At 45.4% G+C, this 23545-nt stretch overlaps 1 protein-coding gene across 1 annotated transcript in view; it reads left to right on the forward strand.

The window, feature by feature from the left end:
* Positions 1-1883: 1883 nt before the first annotated feature.
* Positions 1884-23545, forward strand: part of AQR (aquarius intron-binding spliceosomal factor) — a 127166-nt gene continuing 105504 nt past the window's right edge. The window contains exons 1-6 of the mRNA XM_040411358.1: positions 1884-2042; positions 5325-5381; positions 11849-11889; positions 13354-13389; positions 22451-22571; positions 22899-23042. Of these exons, the coding sequence (XP_040267292.1) occupies positions 1953-2042; positions 5325-5381; positions 11849-11889; positions 13354-13389; positions 22451-22571; positions 22899-23042 (489 nt within the window). The 5' untranslated portion in view covers positions 1884-1952. The remainder of the gene's footprint in view (positions 2043-5324; positions 5382-11848; positions 11890-13353; positions 13390-22450; positions 22572-22898; positions 23043-23545) is intronic.

The raw sequence follows: 23545 nt of genomic DNA on the forward strand, positions 1-23545 counted from the left end.
AGATAACACAAGATCCACCATTTACAATAGGTGATATAACAGCTTATCCACTCCCTCCTGACCTCTGCACAGCATGCCTAGAAAACTCTCCCATAGAAGTCAATAAAGGTCCCATCCTGTCACTGTGTCTATGACCCATGTACTTGCTCTCAGGCTTCACATATTTAAGGCCTAGTAGCCAAAGTGCAGGATTGTATACGTTTCCGTTTGGTCCTACTTGCACAATCCCCATTAAAGCTGCAGTGACTAGCCATGGAGCGTTATGGGATGTGTAGGCATTGGCTTATCGGTCACGTCTCACCAGCCTGCAGGGGCACTGGGGAAAAGGCTGTGTTCAGATCCCACATGATGGCTACTAACGGTACCTGCACACTTACAGATTAGGCACGGTTTTTCAAATCCAAATCTCATGAACATGGGGCTTATTTTGCACACGTGGAAAGTGACCTGTGGTGCGGATTCCAAAACCTGCATCATGTCTATTGTGTGTGCCGCTCCACAGATGGGGTACTGTGCTTTTCCCAATAGACTTCAATAAGGTTGTTAAAACAGACAGAAAATCTGCACCAAAACTGGAATTGATTTATGAGCTTTTTTTAAGGAGTTTTTCATGCACCTTTTCTGCATACAAACCTGCACCATGCGCAGTAAGTCGCGGCTGACTGTGACTCTTGTGACCGGTCTGAGGTTTTTTTTTAGTATTATTTCTTCCAGGTTAATCTTAAAGGGCTTCTGTCACCCCCAAAACACATTTTTTTTTTTTGGGCTTGTTAAAATCCTTATTGAACAACTATTCCCTACATAGGGCTCTTACCTTTGTCTGTGGCTTCTTTTCCTTAAAAAACGATCTTTTAAAATATGCAAATGACTTCACAACCAGCAAGTAGGGCGTCTACTTGCTGGTACCCGCCGCAAAAAAACGCCCCCTCCTCCTGTTGATTGACAGGGCCAGCGAACGCTCTCCTCCTCCGGCTGGCCCTGTCATCATTTCAAATCCCGCGCCTGTCTTCATTCGGCGCAGGCGCTCTGAGAGGAGGACGCTCGCCTCCTCAGCACTCCCTCAGTGCGCCTGCGCCGATTACATCACCGAAAGAGAAGACGTCATTGGCGCAGGCGCACTGAGGGAGTGCTGAGGAGGCGAGCGTCCTCCTCTCAGAGCGCCTGCGCCAAATGATGACAGGGCCAGCCGGAGGAGGAGAGCCCTCTCGGGCCCTGTCAATCAACAGGACGAGGGGGCGGTTTTTGGCGGCGGCTACCAGCAAGTAGACGCCCTACTTGCTGGTAGTGAAGTGATTTGCATTTTTTAAAAGATCGTTTTTTAAGGAAAAGAAGCCACAGACAAAGGTAAGATCCCTATATAGGGAATAGTCGTTCAATAAGGATTTTAACAAGCCCTTTAAATGTAAAGAAGCCCTTTAAATGTAAAATAGTCGGGCGACAGTGAATCCCATACAAATCTGAGACATTTTTTGGTTGCACAACATGTTGAAGACTTGATGTCACGTGACCAGAGCGGCTCTGTAGCCCTTTAATAAAGGAATGACAGGGCGACGTGGAGCAGTTCCCATGGCAACCAATGAGGCTCTGCTTTCATACGGCTGGAATCTGATAAGTTACTGTAAAAGCCACCCCTGTGCACTGGCTTTGCTGTATACAGCCAAACTATTAATTAGCCTGCGTCCATTAAAGGGGTTGGCCGGTTTCCTCAGGATATGTCATCAATATAGGAAACCGGCCAACCCCTTTAAGTGACGATATCAGCGCTTGACGTCGACTTCAACAAAATGGCTCCGTGAGCAGAGACCAGACGCGCTCTGCAGGCACGTTGTGTAATGTGTCGCTGTTGTCTGACGTCACGTCCGGGCGGCCGCACACTTCACAACTTCCGGTGTGAGTGAAGTGGGAACGTTGAATTCTGTAGCACACGAGGTTCGGGTTCCTGACGTGTTGCCATGGAATCTCGGGTGACAGCAACACAGCCCCCCGCCAGGAAAATGGTGACCCCAACAGTGACGCAGATGAACGCGGAGTTTGTCACCCAGGTGATGCTCGTGAGGTGTCCTGTGTGATAACGGGGCCGGTGTGTGTCACCTGGTGAATGAGCCTGTCATACACTGCTCAGTCTGCACCGCTAGGGGCGCCACCCAGCTCTCACTGATGGTTGCCCTGCCTGGCAGTCTGCTGGTAAAGCTGGGCGACCTCTCCATAGGAGATTACTACTGACCTGTCCCTGCACTTACTCCTAGTTACTCCATAGTGATGTGAGTAATGGGTCAAGCACCTGTCAGAGCTGTGTGCCAGGGTGCCCGGGCTCTCCTGTGCCGCCATATGGCGCTGCTCTCAGGAACCCTCTCTGCCGTAGAAGAAGCAACTAGACTGTGCGCTGAGCGGAGGCGGCGTCCCCGCCGGGGTGTGCGCTGAGCGGAGGCGGCGTCCCCGCCGGGGTGTGCGCTGAGCGGAGGCGGCGTCCCCGCCGGGGTGTGCGCTGAGCGGAGGCGGCGTCCCCGCCGGGGTGTGCGCAGAGCGGAGGCGGCGTCCCCGCCGGGGTGTGCGCTGAGCGGAGGCGGCGTCCCCGCCGGGGTGTGCGCTGAGCGGAGGCGGCGTCCCCGCCGGGGTGTGCGCTGAGCGGAGGCGGGCGTCCCCGCCGGGGTGTGCGCAGAGCGGAGGCGGGCGTCCCCGCCGGACTGCTGGAGGATGTGCTTAATTTATGACACGATGCATCCTCTGGCAGTACGTGCGCCTTGAGTTATCTACTCTACTCCCTGACTGGAGTACGATTCCGACACCATTTATGAACGACCCCCCCACTGCCCTCTGCCGAGGACAGAGTGAAAATAGCCTGGCAACAAAATTGGCAGGCCACATTTTTTATACTCCAAACTGGCATTAATGAATGACCCCCCCCCCCCCTCTCTCAATTAACTTTCCTTTCTGGGGTCAAGCCAGGGACCTCTTTATAATACATACATGTGCCTTAATGGGGTTTTCTGGTATTCCTACACCCAGCACCTCCACTAATCAGCTGTTTTAAAGGGATTCTCCAGGAATTAAGAAAATTTAAATACTTAACTGTTACTTTATTATAAATACATTCCCAGATACCTTAATGGCTCGTTTTGTCTAGTGAACAATCATTAGGAGAAATAAAATGGCCACTTTACTATAAGTATACACAAAAAATGTCCTAATTACACAGGAGGGCAAGTTACTTCAGAACACTGAGCTAACGAGCTGCCTCATCCTCCTCTCTGCACTGCTTGTCAGAGATTATGATCCTGAATACAGTTTAATATGATCTTCAGCTTAATCTCTGTAGGAATGCAGATCATGAGGAGACATGAAGTACAGAGAGGACGGACAGGACAGACTGCGGTAATGGAGAGTGCACACAAGTGCTGCTGCTGATTAGCCACGTCCCCACCCCACTCTGTACTTCATGTCTCCTCATAAACTCCATTCCTTCATAAATTCAGCTGTATTCAGGATCATAATCCCTGACAAGTAGAGCACAGAGGAGGATGAGGCAGCTCTTTAGCTCAGTGTTCTCAGGTGACTTGTCCTGCTGTGTGATTAGGATGGATTTTGTGTGCAGTAGTAAGACGGCAGCCATTTTATTTCTCCTAATGATTGCTCATACAAAACAAGCCATTAAAACTAATGAAAGGTATTTGGGAATGTACACTGCTCAAAAAAATAAAGGGAACACAGAAATAACACATCCTAGATCTGAATTAATTAAATATTCTTCTGAAATACTTTGTTCTTTACATAGTTGAATGTGCTGACAACAAAATCACACAAAAATAAAAAAAATGGAAATCAAATTTTCAACCCATGGAGGTCTGGATTTGGAGTCACACTCAAAATTAAAGTGGAAAAACACACTACAGGCTGATCCAACTTTGATGTAATGTCCTTAAAACAAGTCAAAATGAGGCTCAGTAGTGTGTGTGGCCTCCACGTGCCTGTATGACCTCCCTACAACGCCTGTGCATGCTCCTGATGAGGTGGCGGACGGTCTCCTGAGGGATCTCCTCCCAGATCTGGACTAAAGCATCTGCCAACTCCTGGACAGTCTGTGTGCGGCCCTCCAAAGAAATGCCACCCCACACCATTACTGACCCAATGCCAAACCGGTCATGCTGGAGGATGTTGCAGGCAGCAGAACGTTCTCCACGGCGTCTCCAGACTCTGTCACGTCTGTCACATGTGCTCAGTGTGAACCTGCTTTCATATGTGAAGAGCACAGGGCGCCAGTGGCGAATTTGCCAATCTTGGTGTTCTCTGGCAAATGCCAAACGTCCTGCACAGTGTTGGGCTGTAAGCACCACCCCCACATGTGGACGTTGGGCCCTCATATCACCCTCATGGAGTCTGTTTCTGACCGTTTGAGCAGACACATGCACATTTGTGGCCTGCTGGAGGTCATTTTGCAGGGCTCTGGCAGTGCTCCTCCTGTTCCTCCTTGCACAAAGGCGGAGGTAGCGGTCCTGCTGCTGGGTTGTTGCCCTCCTACGGCCTCCTCCACGTCTCCTGATGTACTGGCCTGTCTCCTGGTAGCGCCTCCATGCTCTGGACACTACGCTGACAGACACAGCAAACCTTCTTGCCACAGCTCACATTGATGTGCCATCCTGGATAAGCTGCACTACCTGAGCCACTTGTGTGGGTTGTAGACTCCGTCTCATGCTACCACTAGAGTGAAAGCACCGCCAGCATTCAAAAGTGACCAAAACATCAGCCAGGAAGCATAGGAACTGAGAAGTGGTCTGTGGTCACCACCTGCAGAACCACTCCTTTATTGGGGGTGTCTTGCTAATTGCCTATAATTTCCACCTGTTGTCTATCCCATTTGCACAACAGCATGTGAAATTGATTGTCACTCAGTGTTGCTTCCTAAGTGGACAGTTTGATTTCACAGAAGTGTGATTGACTTGGAGTTACATTGTGTTGTTTAAGTGTTCCCTTTATTTTTTTGAGCAGTGTATAATAAAGTAATATTTAAGTATTCTCCTTTTCTTAATTCCTGGAGAACCCCTTTAATCTCTTCTGTATGGTGGATGGAAGGCCCGTCGTGGTTTCCAGGGCTGGTGTACTGCAGCTCAGCTCCCATTCACCCGTGGATGGGACCGTCTTCCAGCTCTGTGCACTGTACCATTTCCGGGCCAGTGGCTTCCTGAAACAGCTGATTGGTGGGGGTTTCGGGCCCCCACTAAGCTGATGTTGCTGACCTATCCTATGGGTAGGACATCAGTATCTAAGTACTGGAAACCCCTTTAATAGGAAATATGTTTTTTTAAGGCAGTTTTTCTTCTTCCTTTCAGCTGGCTAAATCCTATTGGGCTCCACATTCAAAGAAGAAGCTTCCCTTTGATTATAAGGTAAGTAAGGCTGGAATGTGTGATATGTTTTCATAGTTTATCCCCTGATGTAACTGAGACTTTGGGATAGCCTCTTATGTCAGAGCTGATCGGCGGGGTTGCAGACTGTCACACACCTGACAATCAGATATCGATGGCCAGTCTGAGATGACAATCCAGTTCTCCTCCAGTGCCTAGGAAATCCGGGATTGGACAGGTCGGGTTTAATTCTGTCTGTATTATTTCCCTGAGATAACTGACGCCAGATAAATCTGTCGCCTGTTCATGGTCCAGAAATATTTGGACGGTGACACAATCTTCATGACTTGGGCTCTGCATGCCACCACATGGGATCTGAAATGAAACAACTGAGATGCAGTTAAGTGTAGACTTTCAGGTTTACTCCAAGGGGTTGAACAAAAATATCCTGTAAAGCATTGAGGAATTGCAACGATTTTTCTACAAAGCCTCCTCATTTCAGGGGACAAATTAACATTGCCATAAATAAAATGTTAATTTGTAATACTTTGTGTAGAACCCTTTGCAGACGATGATTGCCTGAAGTCTGGACCAGTGATGGCCAGTTCGCAGTGTTCGCCAGTGAACACATGCGATCTGCCATCTTAACTGACAAGTCCGGCGAGGCACAGGTAAGTCCTTGCCTGTGCGCGAGCCGGTCTGAAATGAAATGCGGTCACCTGTGCCTCGCCAGACTTGTCAGTTAAGATGGCAGATCGCATGTGTTCGCTGGCCATCACTGGTCTGGAACCCATGGGCATCACCAAATGCTGGGTTTCTTCCTTTGTGATGCTTTGCCTGGTCTTTACTGCAGCTGTCTTCAGTTGTTGCTTGTTTGTGGGCCTTAAGTTTTGTCTTAAAGGGGTCGTCCCACGAAAAATATTCTATAGTGTTCAAACAAGCACCTGGATATGAATTCTTTTGTAATAGCATGTAATTACAAATTCAGTATAGTCACTGAGTCATTCATTAAAATAGATCTGTACAGCGCCATCTGCTGTTTGTTCTTTTTCTTATTTCTTTGACCTGCTCACTGAGAAGGCCGCACATGCTCAGTTTCATCCTTCAACTGCCTCCTGAGCTGTGATAGGGAGAGCTGAGACACGCCTCCTGAGCTGTGATAGGGAGAGCTGAGACACGCCTCCTAAGCTGTGATAGGGAGAGCTGAGACACGCCTTCTAAGCTGTGATAGGGAGAGCTGAGACACGCCTCCTGAGCTGTGATAGGGAGAGCTGAGACACGCCTCCTGAGCTGTGATAGGGAGAGCTGAGACACGCCTCCTGAGCTGTGATAGGGAGAGCTGAGACACGCCTCCTGAGCTGTGATAGGGAGAGCTGAGACACGCCTCCTGAGCTGTGATAGGGAGAGCTGAGACACGCCTCCTGAGCTGTGATAGGGAGAGCTGAGACACGCCTCCTGAGCTGTGATAGGGAGAGCTGAGACACGCCTCCTGAGCTGTGATAGGGAGAGCTGAGACACGCCTCCTGAGCTGTGATGGGGAGAGCTGAGACACGCCTCCTGAGCTGTGATGGGGAGAGCTGAGACACTCCTCCTGAGCTGTGATGGGGAGAGCTGAGACACGCCTCCTGAGCTGTGATAGGGAGAGCTGAGACACGCCTCCTGAGCTGTGATAGGGAGAGCTGAGACACGCCTCCTGAGCTGTGATAGGGAGAGCTGAGACACGCCTCCTGAGCTGTGATAGGGAGAGCTGAGACACGCCTCCTGAGCTGTGATAGGGAGAGCTGAGACACGCCTCCTGAGCTGTGATAGGGAGAGCTGAGACACGCCTCCTGAGCTGTGATAGGGAGAGCTGAGACACGCCTCCTGAGCTGTGATGGGGAGAGCTGAGACACGCCTCCTGAGCTGTGATGGGGAGAGCTGAGACACGCCTCCTGAGCTGTGATGGGGAGAGCTGAGACACGCCTCCTGAGCTGTGATGGGGAGAGCTGAGACACGCCTCCTGAGCTGTGATGGGGAGAGCTGAGACACGCCTCCTGAGCTGTGATGGGGAGAGCTGAGACACGCCTCCTGAGCTGCAGCAGAAAAGACACTCCCCTTTAGCTTGATATAAATCCAGCAGAGCAATGAACGTGTAGATCTCTGGATCCATGTGAGGTACAGGGCTGGTTCTAGCTTTGTTAGAAAGAGATTGTCGTGTACTATATGATGTATATGATATACTATATATGATCTGATTTTCATTTTTAACATTAGTCATAGGATATCACTTGCTTAAATGGGTTATGTATGCTCGATTGGGTTGAGATCTGGTGATTGACTCAGCCATTGCAGTACATTCCTATTCTTTGCCTTAAAAAAAAAAAAAAAAACTCCTGGGTTGCTTTCACAGTATGTTTTGGGTCTTTGTCCATACTGTGAAGTGCTGTCCAACAGAGGTCGCACTACATTTTTTCCAGAAGAGTAAAAATACTCCTCCGACCATTTTTGAGGAGTATTTTTACCCGAGGAGGAATATGAAATTTGCAGTAATTCAAATACATAATATACAGTTGCAAGAAAAAGTATGTGAACCCTTTGGAATGATATGGATTTCTGCACAAATTGGTCATAAAATGTGATCTGATCTTCATCTAAGTCACAACAATAGACAATCACAGTCTGCTTAAACTAATAACACACAAAGAATTAAATGTTACCATGTTTTTATTGAACACACCATGTAAACATTCACAGTGCAGGTGGAAAAAGTATGTGAACCCTTGGACCAGTGATGGATAACCTCGGCACTCCAGCTGTGGTGAAACTACGACTCCCAGCATTCTCCATTTATTTCTATAGAGTTCTAAGAGCAGCCAAGCAAGGGGGGCATCTTGGGAGTTGTAGTTTTACCAAAGCTGGAGTGCCAAGGTTAGCCATCACTGCCCTAGACTAATGACATCTCCAAGAGCTAATTGGAGTGAGGTGTCAGCCAACTGGAGTCCAATCAATGAGATGAGATTGGAGGTGTTGGTTACAGCTGCCCTGCCCTATAAAAAACACACACCAGTTCTGGGTTTGCTTTTCACAAGAAGCATTGCCTGATGTGAATGTTGCCTCGCACAAAAGAGCTCTCAGAAGACCTACGATTAAGAATTGTTGACTTGCATAAAGCTGGAAAGGGTTATAAAAGTATCTCCAAAAGCCTTGCTGTTCATCAGTCCACGGTAAGACAAATTGTCTATAAATGGAGAAAGTTCAGCACTGCTGCTACTCTCCCTAGGAGAGGCCGTCCTGTAAAGATGACTGCAAGAGCACAGCGCAGACTGCTCAATGAGGTGAAGAAGAATCCTAGAGTGTCAGCTAAAGACTTACAAAAGTCTCTGGCATATGCTAACATCCCTGTTAGCGAATCTATGATACGTAAAACACTAAACAAGAATGGATTTCATGGGAGGATACCACAGAGGAAGCCACTGCCGTCCAAAAAAACCATTGCTGCACATTTACAGTTTGTACAAGAGCACCTGGATGTTCCACAGCAGTACTGGCAAAATATTCTGTGGACAGATGAAACCAAAGTTGAGTTGTTTGGAAGAAACACACAACACTATGTGTGGAGAAAAAGAGGCACAGCACACCAACATCAAAACCTCATCCCAACTGTGAAGTATGGTGGTGGGGGCATCATGGTTTGTGGCTGCTTTGCTGCGTCAGGGCCTGGGCGGATTGCTATCATCGAAGGAAATATGAATTCCCAAGTTTATCAAGACATTTTGCTGGAGAACTTAAGGCCATCTGTCCACCAGCTGAAGCTCAACAGAAGATGGGTGTTGCAACAGGACAACGACCCAAAGCATAGAAGTAAATCAACAACAGAATGGCTTAAACAGAAGAAAATACGCCTTCTGGAGTGGCCCAGTCAGAGTCCTGACCTCAACCCGATTGAGATGCTGTGGCATGACCTCAAGAAAGCGATTCACACCAGACATCCCAAGAATATTGCTGAACTGAAACAGTTCTGTAAAGAGGAATGGTCAAGAATTACTCCTGACCGTTGTGCACGTCTGATCTGCAACTACAGGAAAAGTTTGGTTGAAGTTATTGCTGCCAAAAGAGGTTCAACCAGTTATTAAATCCAAGGGTTCACATACTTTTTCCACCTGCACTGTGAATGTTTACATGGTGTGTTCAATAAAAACATGGTAACATTTAATTCTTTGTGTGTTATTAGTTTAAGCAGACTGTGATTGTCTATTGTTGTGACTTAGATGAAGATCAGATCACATTTTATGACCAATTTGTGCAGAAATCCATATCATTCCAAAGGGTTCACATACTTTTTCTTGCAACTGTATCTGCCTACACCCGCTCACATCTGCGTTTGGAGCCTCTGTCGCAGATTCTGTCTAAACACCGGACAATAAAGCCTTGTATGCAGCACTTTTTTGGTCTGGTAAAAAGACAGGCTTGTGGATGGAAACTGAACGGACTCCATCATAGTAAGCGGGGTCTGTTCAGTTAGGCCGTGTTCACATGACACTTTTGGCACATATTAATTGCATACACTAAAAACGTATATACATTGCCAGACACCGTACTGTGGCATGTCATCATAGAATTCCATTGTAAAAAAAATTTAAAAAATGATGCGTTAGCCTACATGTTTTTTTGCTGGACAGTGGAGGATGGAAAAACGTGGTACACTACACTTTCTCGTCCTGCAGAGTCCTCCCTTTTTTTTTGTTTTGTTTTGTTTTGTTACTATGGAACTCCATGGTGATGGATCTGTTGTGTATGTTGATCGTATGACAAAAACCCAGCCTTACGTGCCCGATCCAGCACTTCCGTTGTTTTCGTTGTTCTGCTCCATTAGATGAGAAGAACAACAGAAATAAATAGTGGTGATGTGAACGGGGCCTAAATTGTGGGGATTTATGCAGGGAACCATTACTGGTCTAAATAACATCAAGCTATTATAGTGAAGTTATAAAGTCCAGTCCAATATGGAGGATCTTCCCTGTACTTTACCACTTGGCTATAATAGCCTGTCTGCATTCACTACATACATGCGTGTGATGTATGGTACGTATTGGTACGCCTTAGACTTTTTCCAGGGAGTAAAATGGCCTGAACAGGCGTCTGACACTTGTACAGGCGTTATTGTGACCTCTGCTGTCCAATCAACCTTCCTGCATTTGGTTGAATCTGAGCAGAAAGAATATCCCTGTACACTTCAGAATTCATCCGGTTGCTTCGGTCTTCAGTCACATCAGCAATGAACACTAGTGGACTTTTGCTATTGGAAGCCATGCATGCCCATGGCATCACATTGCGTCCACCATGTTTTACAGCAGATGTGGTGTGCTTTGGATTATGAGCGGTTACAAGCCTTCTCCATACTTTCTTCTTCCTATCATTCTGGTACAGGTACAGGTTGATCTTAGTTTCATCCATCCAAAAAATGCTGTTCCAGAACTGGGCCGGCTTCTTTAAATGTTTTTTGGCAAAGTGTAATCTATCCTTTGTATTTTTTAGGCTCATTAATGGTTTGCACCCTGCGGTGAACCCTCTGTATAAGTCTTCTCTTCATGGTCGTCTTAGATACTGATAAACCATATGTCTTGTACAGTGTTATTCACTTGGGTGAATGTTGTGAAGGTTTTTTTTTTTCACCATGGAAAGGTTTCTGTGATCATCCACCAGTGTTGTCTTCGGTGGACGTCCAGGCTCACCAGTGCGCTCTTTATTTACTAGAATGTACAAAACCTTTGCTTTGGTCACTCCTAATATTTCCGATATTTCTCTGATGGATTTTTTTATTATTTTTTTCAGGCTAATGATGGTCTGTTTCACTTCCATTAAGAGCTCCTTTGACCGCATGTTGTGGGTTCGAAGCAACAGCTTCAAAATGCAAATGCCACACCTGGAATCAACTCCAGACCTTTTACCTGCTTAATGGATAATTATTAACAAGGGAATAGCCCATGCAGCCCATCAAATAGCTATTGATATAATTGTAAAATTACCTTCATTCCCTTGAAAAAGAGACGGCTACATATTAATGAGCTGTAATTACTAAACCTGGCCTACAATTAGGATGTGAATACCCTCAAATTAAGGCTGAGTCAGCACTTTAAGCCCATATTGATTATATAACTGTACCAGGTGGGGCATTTAGAAGCTGTTGCTGTGAACCCACAACATGCGGTTAAAGGAGCTCTCAATGGAAGCCTAAACCTGTCACTGTCCAAATATTTCTGGACCTAACTGTATATCAGCTTTTGTTTTTCTTATTAATGTGATAATTATTGTAAGTGATATATAAGATGGCTGACGGTTCCTGACTTGATCACTTACTGACCACATGCGGCTACTTGAAAGCCCTTCCCGTCCTGTCTTCATATTCTTATCCGTGTCCTCATTAGTTGGTTGAGTAGAGGCAAAGATTGGATCATTGCTGGTGTTTTGCAGCCATGGTTTGCATCGTATTTCCCTTTAATCCTTTCATATTCGTTTGTTTTATTCCACAGGTTATAGAAGACATATACTTCAAGGAAATTATCAAGTCTCGGTAAATGGATTTGTCCTGTTTTCCGTTCTTTCTTCATTGGTCTGAGGCTCTGATTTTGCCTCCTGTTGGTCTGGGCATATAAATGATTAAGTTGGCATTGCCCACCCTTATACTCTGTAGCTGTAATAGGCAGTCCATGTCCCCCGATGAGACTCTCCGACTGTCGCAGTCAGTCTCTGTTCATTACTATGAAACTGGCATCTTGGCCCTCATAGGACTGAATAGACAGGTTGAATTCCTGTGCACACAGCAAACATGGCAAAAGTCGGCCAATGAAAAGTAACTAAGGCTGAAAATACATCAGTAACTAGGTATAGGAGATTTATCATAGGCCAACCATTTACGGTTTTCTGTGATCTCCCCCGCGCTGCCGGAAGATGCGCCTAGTTTATGATGAGGTGCAGGCCTCGTCATGTATTAGGCACAATCATCCGGCAGTCTGTCCACCTAATCTGAAATCTACAGCACCTCCGAGCCAAAATTTGTCGCAAGTGGAGTTTAAAAAGTCGCAGACATGGAGATTGTCGGTATTTTCACCAGAACGCTGTCCTAGAGACGTAGTACATTTCCCGCTTTATATAAGTTTGTTAAAGTATTATGTACCAACTCACTTACAGTTCCTCTTTAATAATTACTGGGGATTAGGGTTTTCAGCAAATACAAATTATTCTCCAAGAAATGTATACTTTCTCTGTGAATGGCTCACTCTTTTTAAGATCACTGCTTGCTGTCATTCAGTTGGAGCCTTTATTGTTTACTCCTAGCAGATAACCGTCAAGCTTAAAAAAAAAAAAGGGGGCTGATAACTTTGGATAGGTCACCAGTATCTGATCTGTAGGAGTCTGACACCTGGGACCCCGCCGATCAGCTGTTTGAGAAGGCTCCGGCTCTCCTGTGAGCTCAGCTTACCAAGCACAGCGCCGCACATGGTATACCGGCTCCTAGGCCTCGTGACCAATGAACGTGTCGTCACTGTCCTAGGAAGAGCTGAGAGGAGGCCTCTACCTTCTCAAACAGCTGATCGGCAGGGGTCCTGGACCCCCACCTATCAAATACTGATTTTATCAGGTTATGAATCATGGGTTATAAAGGCTTGGAAATCCCAGAGGAGGACATCCTATCTTATTACACCTAGCGGCCTGTGTGAAAACCTCTGGATTATGTACAATTTCTTTTTAACTATAACTACATGAAAAAAAAAACTCGCCAAAAATTGAAAAGAATATATTAAACATAAAAACATGTGGGGTCATTTATCAAACTAGTGTAAGTAGAAGTGAATTAGTTGTCCATAGCAACCAATCCGATTCCACCGAAGTCCGTTCTACTTTCCACCAGTTTGATAAATGACCCCAGTGGTTCATCCATTTCTGATGTGTGCGGTATTGTGTCCGTCACCAGGTGGTAGGTGTTCTTCTCGTGTGGAAGGTGTAACTTACTGCTCTTCTATATTTTCTATGACAGATTTGCTATAAGGAAGATAATGCTCCTGGAGTTCAGGTAGGACCCTTGCTTTGTACACACACACGGGATTTAATGGTATGTTTCATGTAACTGCGGAGGATTTGCTGTCTGAGGTACCGGGGTCTGATGCCATTATATGCACAGTTCATTGCGGTTACACAGGCCGTCTGGTCCAGAAATATCTCTGAGGACGTGTTCCTAGTATCTTCCGAAGCAGCTGTCCCCTTCTACCCTGCGCTCCGTAGTGAAATATGGACGGTTAGCCATAGTCCACCCTCATCTGAGTCTCCTCACTGTATGCTGTCTCTTTAAGGGCAGATCTCTGACTTGATTACTGTACCAGGCATGTGCATGGAATTTTATCCGCATCCTGTGTAAGATGTATAGATCCTCAGCTCGTCATTTTCTGTTATGGATTTTCATCACGGATTTCACTTAATGCAGCAAATTTGCTTGTTTCACCACACGAGGGCCTACTGTAATACAAGGGAGGGAGTAGTGCCCTCTTATTTATGGTATAGTCATACCATACCTGTCACCTCTCCTGACATCTGCTGGCGTTCCCCATGTAGTAACAATTACAGAGCAGCTTCTCATTTAACTCCGTGTTGTTCCACGCAGAAGTTTATGAATGAATCGTCAGCATTTGCAATAATGGTCCAGTTGGGCGCTACCAGTTGTTTTTTTTCCCCTGCACAGTCTGACATTATCTAATGACTGCTGCCAGTGTCGAACTGTGCAGGTACACATCCCCAACTGGTAACACCCATCTGGACCTTCATTGCAGACTTCTAGCAATTTGCTCATTACTTCTATCAGGAATAATACAGGAATAGCACGACATAGTCATAAGAATAGATGCTCCAGAATTGTTATTACATGGGGAATGCAAGTAGTTACTAACACAGCTCTGTCAGGAGAGGTGACGGGTCCACCATTAAATGTCTGATGGTTGCTTGCCCCACCTCTGTCGGGTGATGCTTGCTGAGCTCTTTCCATAACTTCCATAGACTTTAATGTAGAGGGCTGCACACAATTCCAGCCTTCTCTCCAAAATTCTGAGAAGGCTGCGCTTTTCTTTATATTATGCTTATTCTAGTATGAGCACTTGTCAGTCCAATGGTTAGGCAGGGCTTCCAGCCAGGAGCATAGATCACCTGCCCACCAGATAGGCAATAAATGCTGCATCTGCAGGGGTCTGTTACCCGAACCTGTCGTCTGAATGGTGTCCCCCTCTCCCCCTCCCAGCTAAAAGACTGCAGGCGGGAGGACTCTGAATGCTGGCTACATCTGTATTTCTGACTATGTATGACTTTTTGAGCAAAGTGACCAAAAAAAGGTAGATTCAGGTATTTTTAATATTTATTTATTTCTTTTTTTCCCCCTCTTCCAGCGATCACCGTATGGGAAACTTTTTATATTTTACTAGTTTAGGCATTTTAAGTGATGGTCACAAAGAAATATTAAGTGATAGTAAACGATATCAGTCATGAGTCATGCAAGAATAAGAAACTAATCCATACTGGGCATGTACCCGTCAGTGAAAAAAAAACCGTCCGTTAAAAACTGCCATTTTTAACGGACGTTTTTATCACTGATGCCTTTCTGAGAAACGAACGTTAAAAAACGGACCCATTCAGTTGTATGGGGGCAATTGGTCAGCGTCAAATGGACAAGACAGAACATGCTTGTTGATGTCTATTTTTCACTGACCGTAAAACTGCCGTGTGAATAACCCTATAGACTACTATTGGTCTTAAAACGGACGTGTGCATGTAGCCTTAAAGGATAACTGTCACATTTAGGCCCTAATTTAAATTTTCATATATGTAGTTACTAATAATATGATATTCCAGAATCGGTTACTATTAGACTGACTTACCCCATATTTAATAAGATTCAGCCCTTAGCAACCAGTCTGCATAAAACTGCAATCTCACTATTCAGTTAAGATGGCCGCCACTGCCCTCACCCTGAGGCTAATCCCGCCTGCCCTCACTAGCCAGTAACAATAGCCCCCCAAAAGTGTCAGTAACCAGAGCCCTCCCCCCTAAAGGGTTAATCTCCTGCAGCACAAAGGGGTCCTCTTACCACATGTTGCTTTCATTTATACACTGAGCAGATGGCATATCTCCCTTCCCTGATCTGCGCTGCTCCAACTCTGCATTCTCCAGCTCTGCTGAGTGAGGGAGCGTCTGCCAAGCGCAGGGACAGGGAGAAGTGCACACAGCCCAGGCACTGTTATCAGCTGCTGGGGAGGACCTGGCTTTAATCATTTACTTACAGTCCCTGGCTGTCAGTAATGTGACGTGACCTGTCCGTCCTTCAACAGATAGACGGACCATGCCTAGCAACCCTATTTTAAGCACAGGTAAAAGTAGGCAGTATAGGGAACAAAAATGTGGTATTAAGGGGTAATTGAATACATAGTGAAAAGTTGAAATAGGACCACCAAGGTGATATTAATCACCACAATCCAATACTCCAAAAAAAAAAAAAAAAAAAAATACGACAGTTATACTTTAAAGTTTATACCTTTATTTAGATTTTCAGTGATACCAGTGATATTTATTTATTTATTTTATTATTTTATTTGTAAAATGAGTAAAGGGGATAATCATTTTTTTCCCTTTCATCCTCCATGACAGCATGAGAGATGACTCGCCTCCAACCAGGTAGGGACAGGAAGATGAATTTGACCCTCCTCCGGCTCCTCCTCAGTGTCTTCCTGTCCCTCCAGGTGGAGACTAATTATCCTTATGGCACTTGCGGTGAGGCTGCGCTCTGTTTAAGGCAGGCAGAGGCGGGTAAGAGAAGAAATGCCTTCCACATGAGGGAAGCAGGCAGCACCCGTGCCCTAGTTGGGTATATAAGGAGCCCGATACTTTCGGCACTTGCGATGTCGGGGCTTTCCACGTGCATTCCAAGATGTACTTCCAGTCTGTGGAACGCACGCTGAGGGGGCGGAGCTATATTTGGCACGCAGAATCAAGGCGGATATCGCCCTCTGATCTGAGGTCTGCAGGTGAGAGTATTTAAAGGGGGCAGAGGTAGAAATAAGGTAAACATGTCTGAACCTGGTGCAGTCCAAATGGAGACCTCACAGGGGCCAACTATTGTAAGTCACTAAAAGTCTCTTGGGGAGAATGCTGTATATATTTACTTATGCTAACCCCCTTGTACCTCGGTCTCCTTCTCTTCCTGTATGCGTGCAGAGTGATGAGGATGGGGCTCAGAGAGCTAAGCCTAGTCCAAAAACTAAGAAACGTGTTATATGCTCTGTAAAATTACCTGATTCATATACAAAAAAAACTCTGCAGCAAATGTACCTCTAATATGGCAAAAGATTTGGTTCCATCTATTAGAGAGGAATTAAGAGACGTAATCAGGGCAGAAATGCGGGCAGCCTTGTCTGAAAATCCTATGCCTACCCCTGGTTTATCTACGTCAAAACATAGAGAACCAAAAATAAGTTACTCTAGTTCAGGCATGCTCAACCTGTGGCCCTCCAGCTGTTGCAAAACTACAACCCCCAGCATGCCCGAACAGCCTACAGCAGGGCATTGTGGGAATGGTAGTTTTACTACAGCTGGGGGGCTGCAGGTTGTGCATGCCTGCTCTAGTTCATCATCTTCAGAGTCAGATCAGGAATCGGATTCAGAAGGTCTTGTCTCCTCTGATTCTTCTGGGTCTGATTCAGAATTTAAAAGTTTCTTTTTTTTTTCTCCTCTTAAGATACTAAGGAGTTAATTAAGGCCGTCAGGACGACCATGGATCTCTCAGATGAAAAGATCCAGAGGTCCGTGCAAGATCGAATATTTAGTGGACTGGAACAAAAGAAAAGGAGATTTTTTTCCGGTCCACAAAAATATGCAGGAGCTAATAAAAAGAGAATGGATAGCTCCAGATAGGAAGTTATTTGTCCCAAAAACGATGAGACGTCTCCTTCCATTTAGCGAGGAGGATGTGGCGTTGTTTTCATCTTGTCCAAAGGTAGATGTTTCCCTATCAAAATTAGTGAAAGGGACAAATGCCCTACCCTATGAGGACATGGGGTCCCTTAAAGATCCCATGGACAAGAAAATTAATTCAAGTTTAAAGAAAACCTGGGCGGCTGCAACAGCTTTATTCAAACCAAATTTAGCTGCCGCATCCGTTTCTAGATCCCTCAAAAGATGGTTATCACAGTTGGAATCGCTTCTGAAAGAAGGGGCAACTTATGACTTCCTTAAAGATTCCTTTCCCCTCTTACTAAAAGTGGTGGGCTTTCTGTCTGATTCCACAGCAGAGTCGGTCAGATTAGGAAGAAGAAACTCGGGTCTAGCAGCAGTGGCCAGAAGGGCGCTTTGGTTAAAATCTTGGAGGGGTGACATCAGTTCCAAGATGAAACTATGTAGTTTGCCCTTTCACGGAAAATTTATGTTTGACTAGGATTTAGAAAATATTTTAGAGAAGGCTTCGGACAGTATTGTTGTTCCATTTTAGGTTGTTGGAAATTGTGGTCCCAAGAAACTTGAATGACTCTACTTGGGTTACTGTAGATCTATACTGGGGGGGGGAGATCTCCTAAAGTCTATTATCATCTCCATGGTCTTAAGAGCATTAAGTTCCAAGTTGTTGTTGCTTCACCACGTGGAAAGCTGTCTCACTTCATGCCTATATGCAGACTCATCCCCATTTAGTAGGAGACCAACTACTGTTGTGTCATCTGCAAACTTAAGAACCTTGACAGATGGGTCTGTGGAGATGTAGTCATTGGTGTACAGTGAGTAGAGCAGTGGGGAAAGCACACAGCCCTGGGGAGCTCGAGGTGTGTTTCCCAAGTCTAACCTGCTGTCTCCTGTCAGTTAAGAAATTGGGTATCCATTTGCAGATGGATTGAGGTATGTGTAGGTGGGAGAGCTTGCTGTGTAACAGCGATGGTATTATGGTATTAAATGCAGAGCTGAAATCCACAAATAACATTCTGGCATAGGTTCCCGGGGAGTCTACATGTTCTAGTACATAATGCATACACATGTATACATCTGCAGATCTATTAGACCTGTAGGCAAATTGCAGAGAGTCCAGCAGAGGATCTGTGATGGATTTCAGGTGAGCCTTTATCAATTTTTCAAATGCTTTCATGACCAATGAGGTAAGGGCAACAGGCCTATAGTCGTTTTGATTTTTTAGGAACTGGGACAATGGTTGAGCTTTTAAAACAGGCAGGGACCATTGAGAGTTCCAGAGATGATTTAAATATGTCTGTGAAAACTAAGGCTAGCTGATCAGCGCAGAATTTCAGACATTTCGCAGTCAGAGTCTGGGCCCGCTGCTTTCTTAATATTTGGTCTTTTGAAAAGATAGTTGACATCTAATTGGCATAATGATAGTGGATGCCATTTTGGGGACAGGTCAGTGGATTATGGCCGACATCCTGTGTTGTGTAGATGCTGAGGCACCGCAGGGGTGGAGACGTTACTGGCTGGAGCGCTCGGTTTGCCTGTTGGAACAGAGATGGAAATGATGTGAATTGACTAGGAGTGGATGGCTATTGTTGGTTGTATCAAGCCTGCAATAGAATGTGTTCAGCTCATTTGCAAGCTGCAGGTTGTCTAATGATTGTGGGGCTTTCCTTCTGTACTTGGTAATTTGATGTAGAGACTTCCATATTGTGGAAGACTCCATTTTGCAACAATTTTCTTCAAGTCTTTTTGAATAATCGTTTTTTTGTGGCAGTGATAGCCTTCTGCAGCTTGTATTTGTAGAGGACGTTATCACCTGTATGATACGCCCTTCCTCAGATGCAATGTAAACCAGGGTTTATCGTTGTTGTACCTGGTGCACTTTTTGATGGGGATGCAGGACTCTTCGCAAAAGGTGATTATATGATGTCACAGCGTCAGTGTATTCGTTTAGGTCACTGGTGGATTGTTTGAATATATTCCAGTCTGTTGAATCAAAGCAGCTCTGTAGTTTTTCTACCGCTTCACTAGACTACATCTGGAACCTGGGAGGGTAACATTGAAGTCCAAGGGCTTATCGGATGCCATAATTGACACCATGTCAGCCAGCAGGAAGGAAGTTACCTCCAAGATTTACTTCAAAATCTGGAAAAGATTCTGTGGTTGGTGTAATCAGTCGGGGAACTCCTCTCAGAGATTCTCAATCCAGGCAATTTTAGGATTCCTGCAAACAGGATTTGATAAAGGGTTGCGTCCAATTACCTTAGACCTTTCACCGATTATGACAATGTGAACTAAGTATACAGACATGTAGAGCGGCGCCCGGGGATCTCACTGCACTTACTATTATCCCCGGGCGCCGCTCCGTTCTCCCGGTATGTCCTCCGGTATCTTCGTTCACTAAGTTATGGTAGGCGGAGTCTGCCCTTGTTTTGCTGTAGCGCTGGCCAATCGCATTGCAGAGCTCACAGCCTGGGAGAAAAGAACCTCCCAGGCTGTGAGCTCTGCGCTGCGATTGGCCAGCGCTACAGCAGAACAAGGGCAGACTCCGCCTACCATAACTTAGTGACTGAAATCTCCGCCTACTATAACTTAGTGAGCGGAGATACCGGAGGGCATAGCAGGAGAACGGAGCGGCGCCCGGGGATAATAGTAAGTGCAGTGAGATCCCCGGGCGCCGCTCTACATGTCTGTATACTTAGTTCACATTGTCATAATGGGTCAAAGATCCTCTTTAAGGCCCCTTTCACACGAGCGAGTTTTCCGCGCGGGTGCAATGCGTGACGTGAACGCATTGCACCCGCACTAAATTCGGACCCATTCATTTCTATGGGGCTGTGCACACGAGCAGTGATTTTCACGCATCACTTGTGCGTTGCATAAAAATCGCAGCATGTTCTATATTCTGCGTTTTTCACAAAACGCAGGCCCCATAGAAGTGAATGGAGCTGCGTGAAAATCGCAAGCAAGTGCGGATGCCGTGCGATTTTCACGCACTGTTGCTAGGAGACTATCGGCATGGGGACCCGATCATTATTATTTTCCCTTATAACATGGTTATAAGGGAAAATAATAGCATTCTTAATACAGAATGCATAGTACAATAGGGCTGGAGGGGTTAACCGCTTCACGTCCGCCCATAGGATATAAACGTCCTATGGGTGGACGTCTATTTCTGAAAGCACGTTTTAGAACGTCCTTTCAGAAATAGCCGCTGCACGCTAATCGTGCAGCTGCTGATCGGGTTGCCTGCTGTCAGTGACAGCAGGGCAACCCTAAGACAAGGCAGGGACAGTGCCCAGGTGTCCCTGCCTTCTAGATCGCTGCAGACACAGCGCTCACCGTTCTGGTCTGGGTACCAAACATGCCGATTTTTCTTACGCGCGTGCAAAACGCATTACAATGTTTTGCACCCGTGCGGAAAAAACACAAACCTGCAACGCAATCGCAGTGAAAACTGACTTGTTTTAGTGTCAAAATCGCACCATTATCCCTAAACGCATCTGGCCCCAATCCGCAACGCCCGTGTGAAAGGGGCCTAAGGGTACATGTATCAGCATTGAGTTCAGTGTTTGATGAAAAAATTGCGGACTATCCATGGGTTGTTCGGTTTTTGAAAGGGGCAGATAGATTAAGGCCCTTCTTAAGACCTACTGTTCCTCACTGGGATCTTAATTTAGTTTTGTCAGGCCTGACGAGTTCCCCCTTTGAACCCCTTTCGGAGGCCTCCCTAAAATATGTGACCCTAAAACCACAATTTTTAGTAGCAATTACCTCAGCACGTAGAGTAAGTGAGATCCAGGCTCTAAAAATAGTGGAACCATTTTGCGTGGTCTTTCCAGACAGGATTGTTTTTAGTTTGGATAATTCCTTCCTTCCTAAAGTGGTATCTAATGTTCACAGACAGGAGGAGATCATCGTTCCATCTTTTTGTCCAGACCCAAAATCAGATGGAGAGGAGAGATTTCACAGATTAGACGTACGTAGAGACCACAAAGCCCTTTAGGAAAACTGATTGTTTGTTTGTGCAGTTCAGTGGGGCACATAAAGGACACAAAGCCACGAAGAATTCTTTGTCCAGATGGATAAAAATGGCCATATTGGAATCCTATAAGTCTTTGGGGTATCTCCTCCAAAGTCGTTCACAGCTCACTCTACAAGATCTGTCGCAACATCCTGGGCCGAAAGAGCAAGCGCTTCGTAAGAGCAGATCTGTAGGGAAGCGACGTGGTCAATCCCTCACACGTCAGAGTAGATACTAGAGCTAGTCAGGAGCTTTCCTTAGGTAGGAAGGTATTGCAGGCCATAGTCCCTCCCTGAACAAGATTAATCTGTTATCTCGTGGTATGCCGTCATGGAGGATGAAAGGGAAAAACCTTTTCATGAATCCTCCATGACTGCATGGGATCCCCCCCCAAAAAAAAAACCCTGTGTATGTATGTGTGTGTGTGTGTGTGTGTGTGTGTGTGTGTGTATATATATATATATATATATATATATATATATATACACACACTTAGTTTTTAGTTTTTTTTTGTTATATAATATATATTTTTTTATAGATATATAAGTGTAGGATACTATATAGGTGGAGCTATGTGTTGGTGTGAATGGTAAAAGACTCTAGGCTGTTGGTTCAGAAAGACACTGAGGAGGAGCCGGAGGAGGGTCAAATTTATCTTCCTGTCCCGACCTGGTTGGAGCCGAGTCATCTCTCATGGCATGCCGTCATGGTGGATGTCAGAACATGTCTGGTTCAGTAAAAAACAACTATTCTGTGCTGTTCCTGGAAACGGTTTTAATAATTTGAGAGTCTGGTGTTAAAAGTATATTGTTAACAACCCAGACCTTTTGCTATATGTTCAACCTCCTACTAACTACTAAACCCATTATTTATTGCTTTAAGGAATATGTCTACTTTGTAAAGTTTCTGGCAAGTTTAGCACTTGACACTTGAGTTGTACTCCCTATGACAATGCAGTTAGGTCCCTGCCTGGCTGTGTGATCCATAGGTTGCACTTGTTAATGGGGACTGCTAAAAACGGATACGGACGATAGTAAATGCATGTTAAAAATTTTAGCCTTTTTTTTTATTTATTTTTTTATCTTCATGTGAAATCCTAAACCGTTTTTCTTTGCACTTTAATCAGTCAGTACTTGGAAAATTACCTGTGGTTGAATTACTCACTTGAAGTTTCAAGCAAAGCCTACCTTATGTCCATTTGCTGTATGGTAAATGAGAAATTTCGGGAGAATGTCCCTGCCTGGGAGGTAAGATCTGTAAGGTATTGACAATTGCGTTATTTAACATGGATGTAATATGTTTGGGCAAATATTCTTTAAATCAGTTAATTTGATAATTTAATAGAACATGATTCTGGATTTGCTTGAAACGGTGAAATTCTGCATGTGACGGACTTAAAACATACCCTTTGCGTAGTGTGACCCTGCAGTCAAGATTTCCTACCGTACATGCTCTCCTTACCGTTCCCCGGCTCCTGTGCTGACACTTTCCGGGTCCCCTGCCAGTTTCCGTCCGCACGCTGCAGCAAGTAGAGAAGTTGCTCTTGTGTTAATATTTCAAGCTATATTTTTCAGACCTTTAAGAAGAAACCCGAGCAGTTCCCCTCTTTCTTCAAGAGCATAAGAGAGGCATCCGTGGCTGAAGAGTCGGAGACGGACTTCTCCTTACATGAGCGCACAGTTCTGCTTCTGTTCTTGGATCACTGCTTCAACAGCCTGGTAACTGTCTACATGTAGCTCACAGTATAGTGGGTATGCGCGGGCAGGTGTTGTAGTATTATACATGTTACTCTCTTTGGGTAACGCTTGCTTATTTTCATAGCTGCTTTTTATTTTAATCATTAGCGGAGAGCTGTGATCAGTGACTGCAGCAGGGAAATGTTGTACTACATTCTGGCAGTACAAATGAATGGACCATGACGTTCATATGCTATAATAATGCATGTGGGCAAGACCTGTGCCCGTTAGAGAGGAGCCGTCCTTCTTCTGACTTGTCTGTTGTGGTAACTGCTTGCTTTCACCATATAATAACAATTCCAGGGCATCTTTCTTATGATTTTCTTTTGTGCTATTATTTTTTATTCCTGTTAGAACTTCCAGATCCAGATGGGTGTTACCAGTTGGGTGGGCGCTGTTCCTGGACAGTCTGACAGTCTCACAAGTGTACTTTTGGTCCACATCCAATCAGCATGTGGACTGAATGTCCATTCTGCAGCCCCGCA

The sequence above is a fragment of the Bufo bufo genome, chromosome 11 (genome assembly GCF_905171765.1).
Source record: "Bufo bufo chromosome 11, aBufBuf1.1, whole genome shotgun sequence".
NCBI lineage: Eukaryota > Metazoa > Chordata > Amphibia > Anura > Bufonidae > Bufo > Bufo bufo.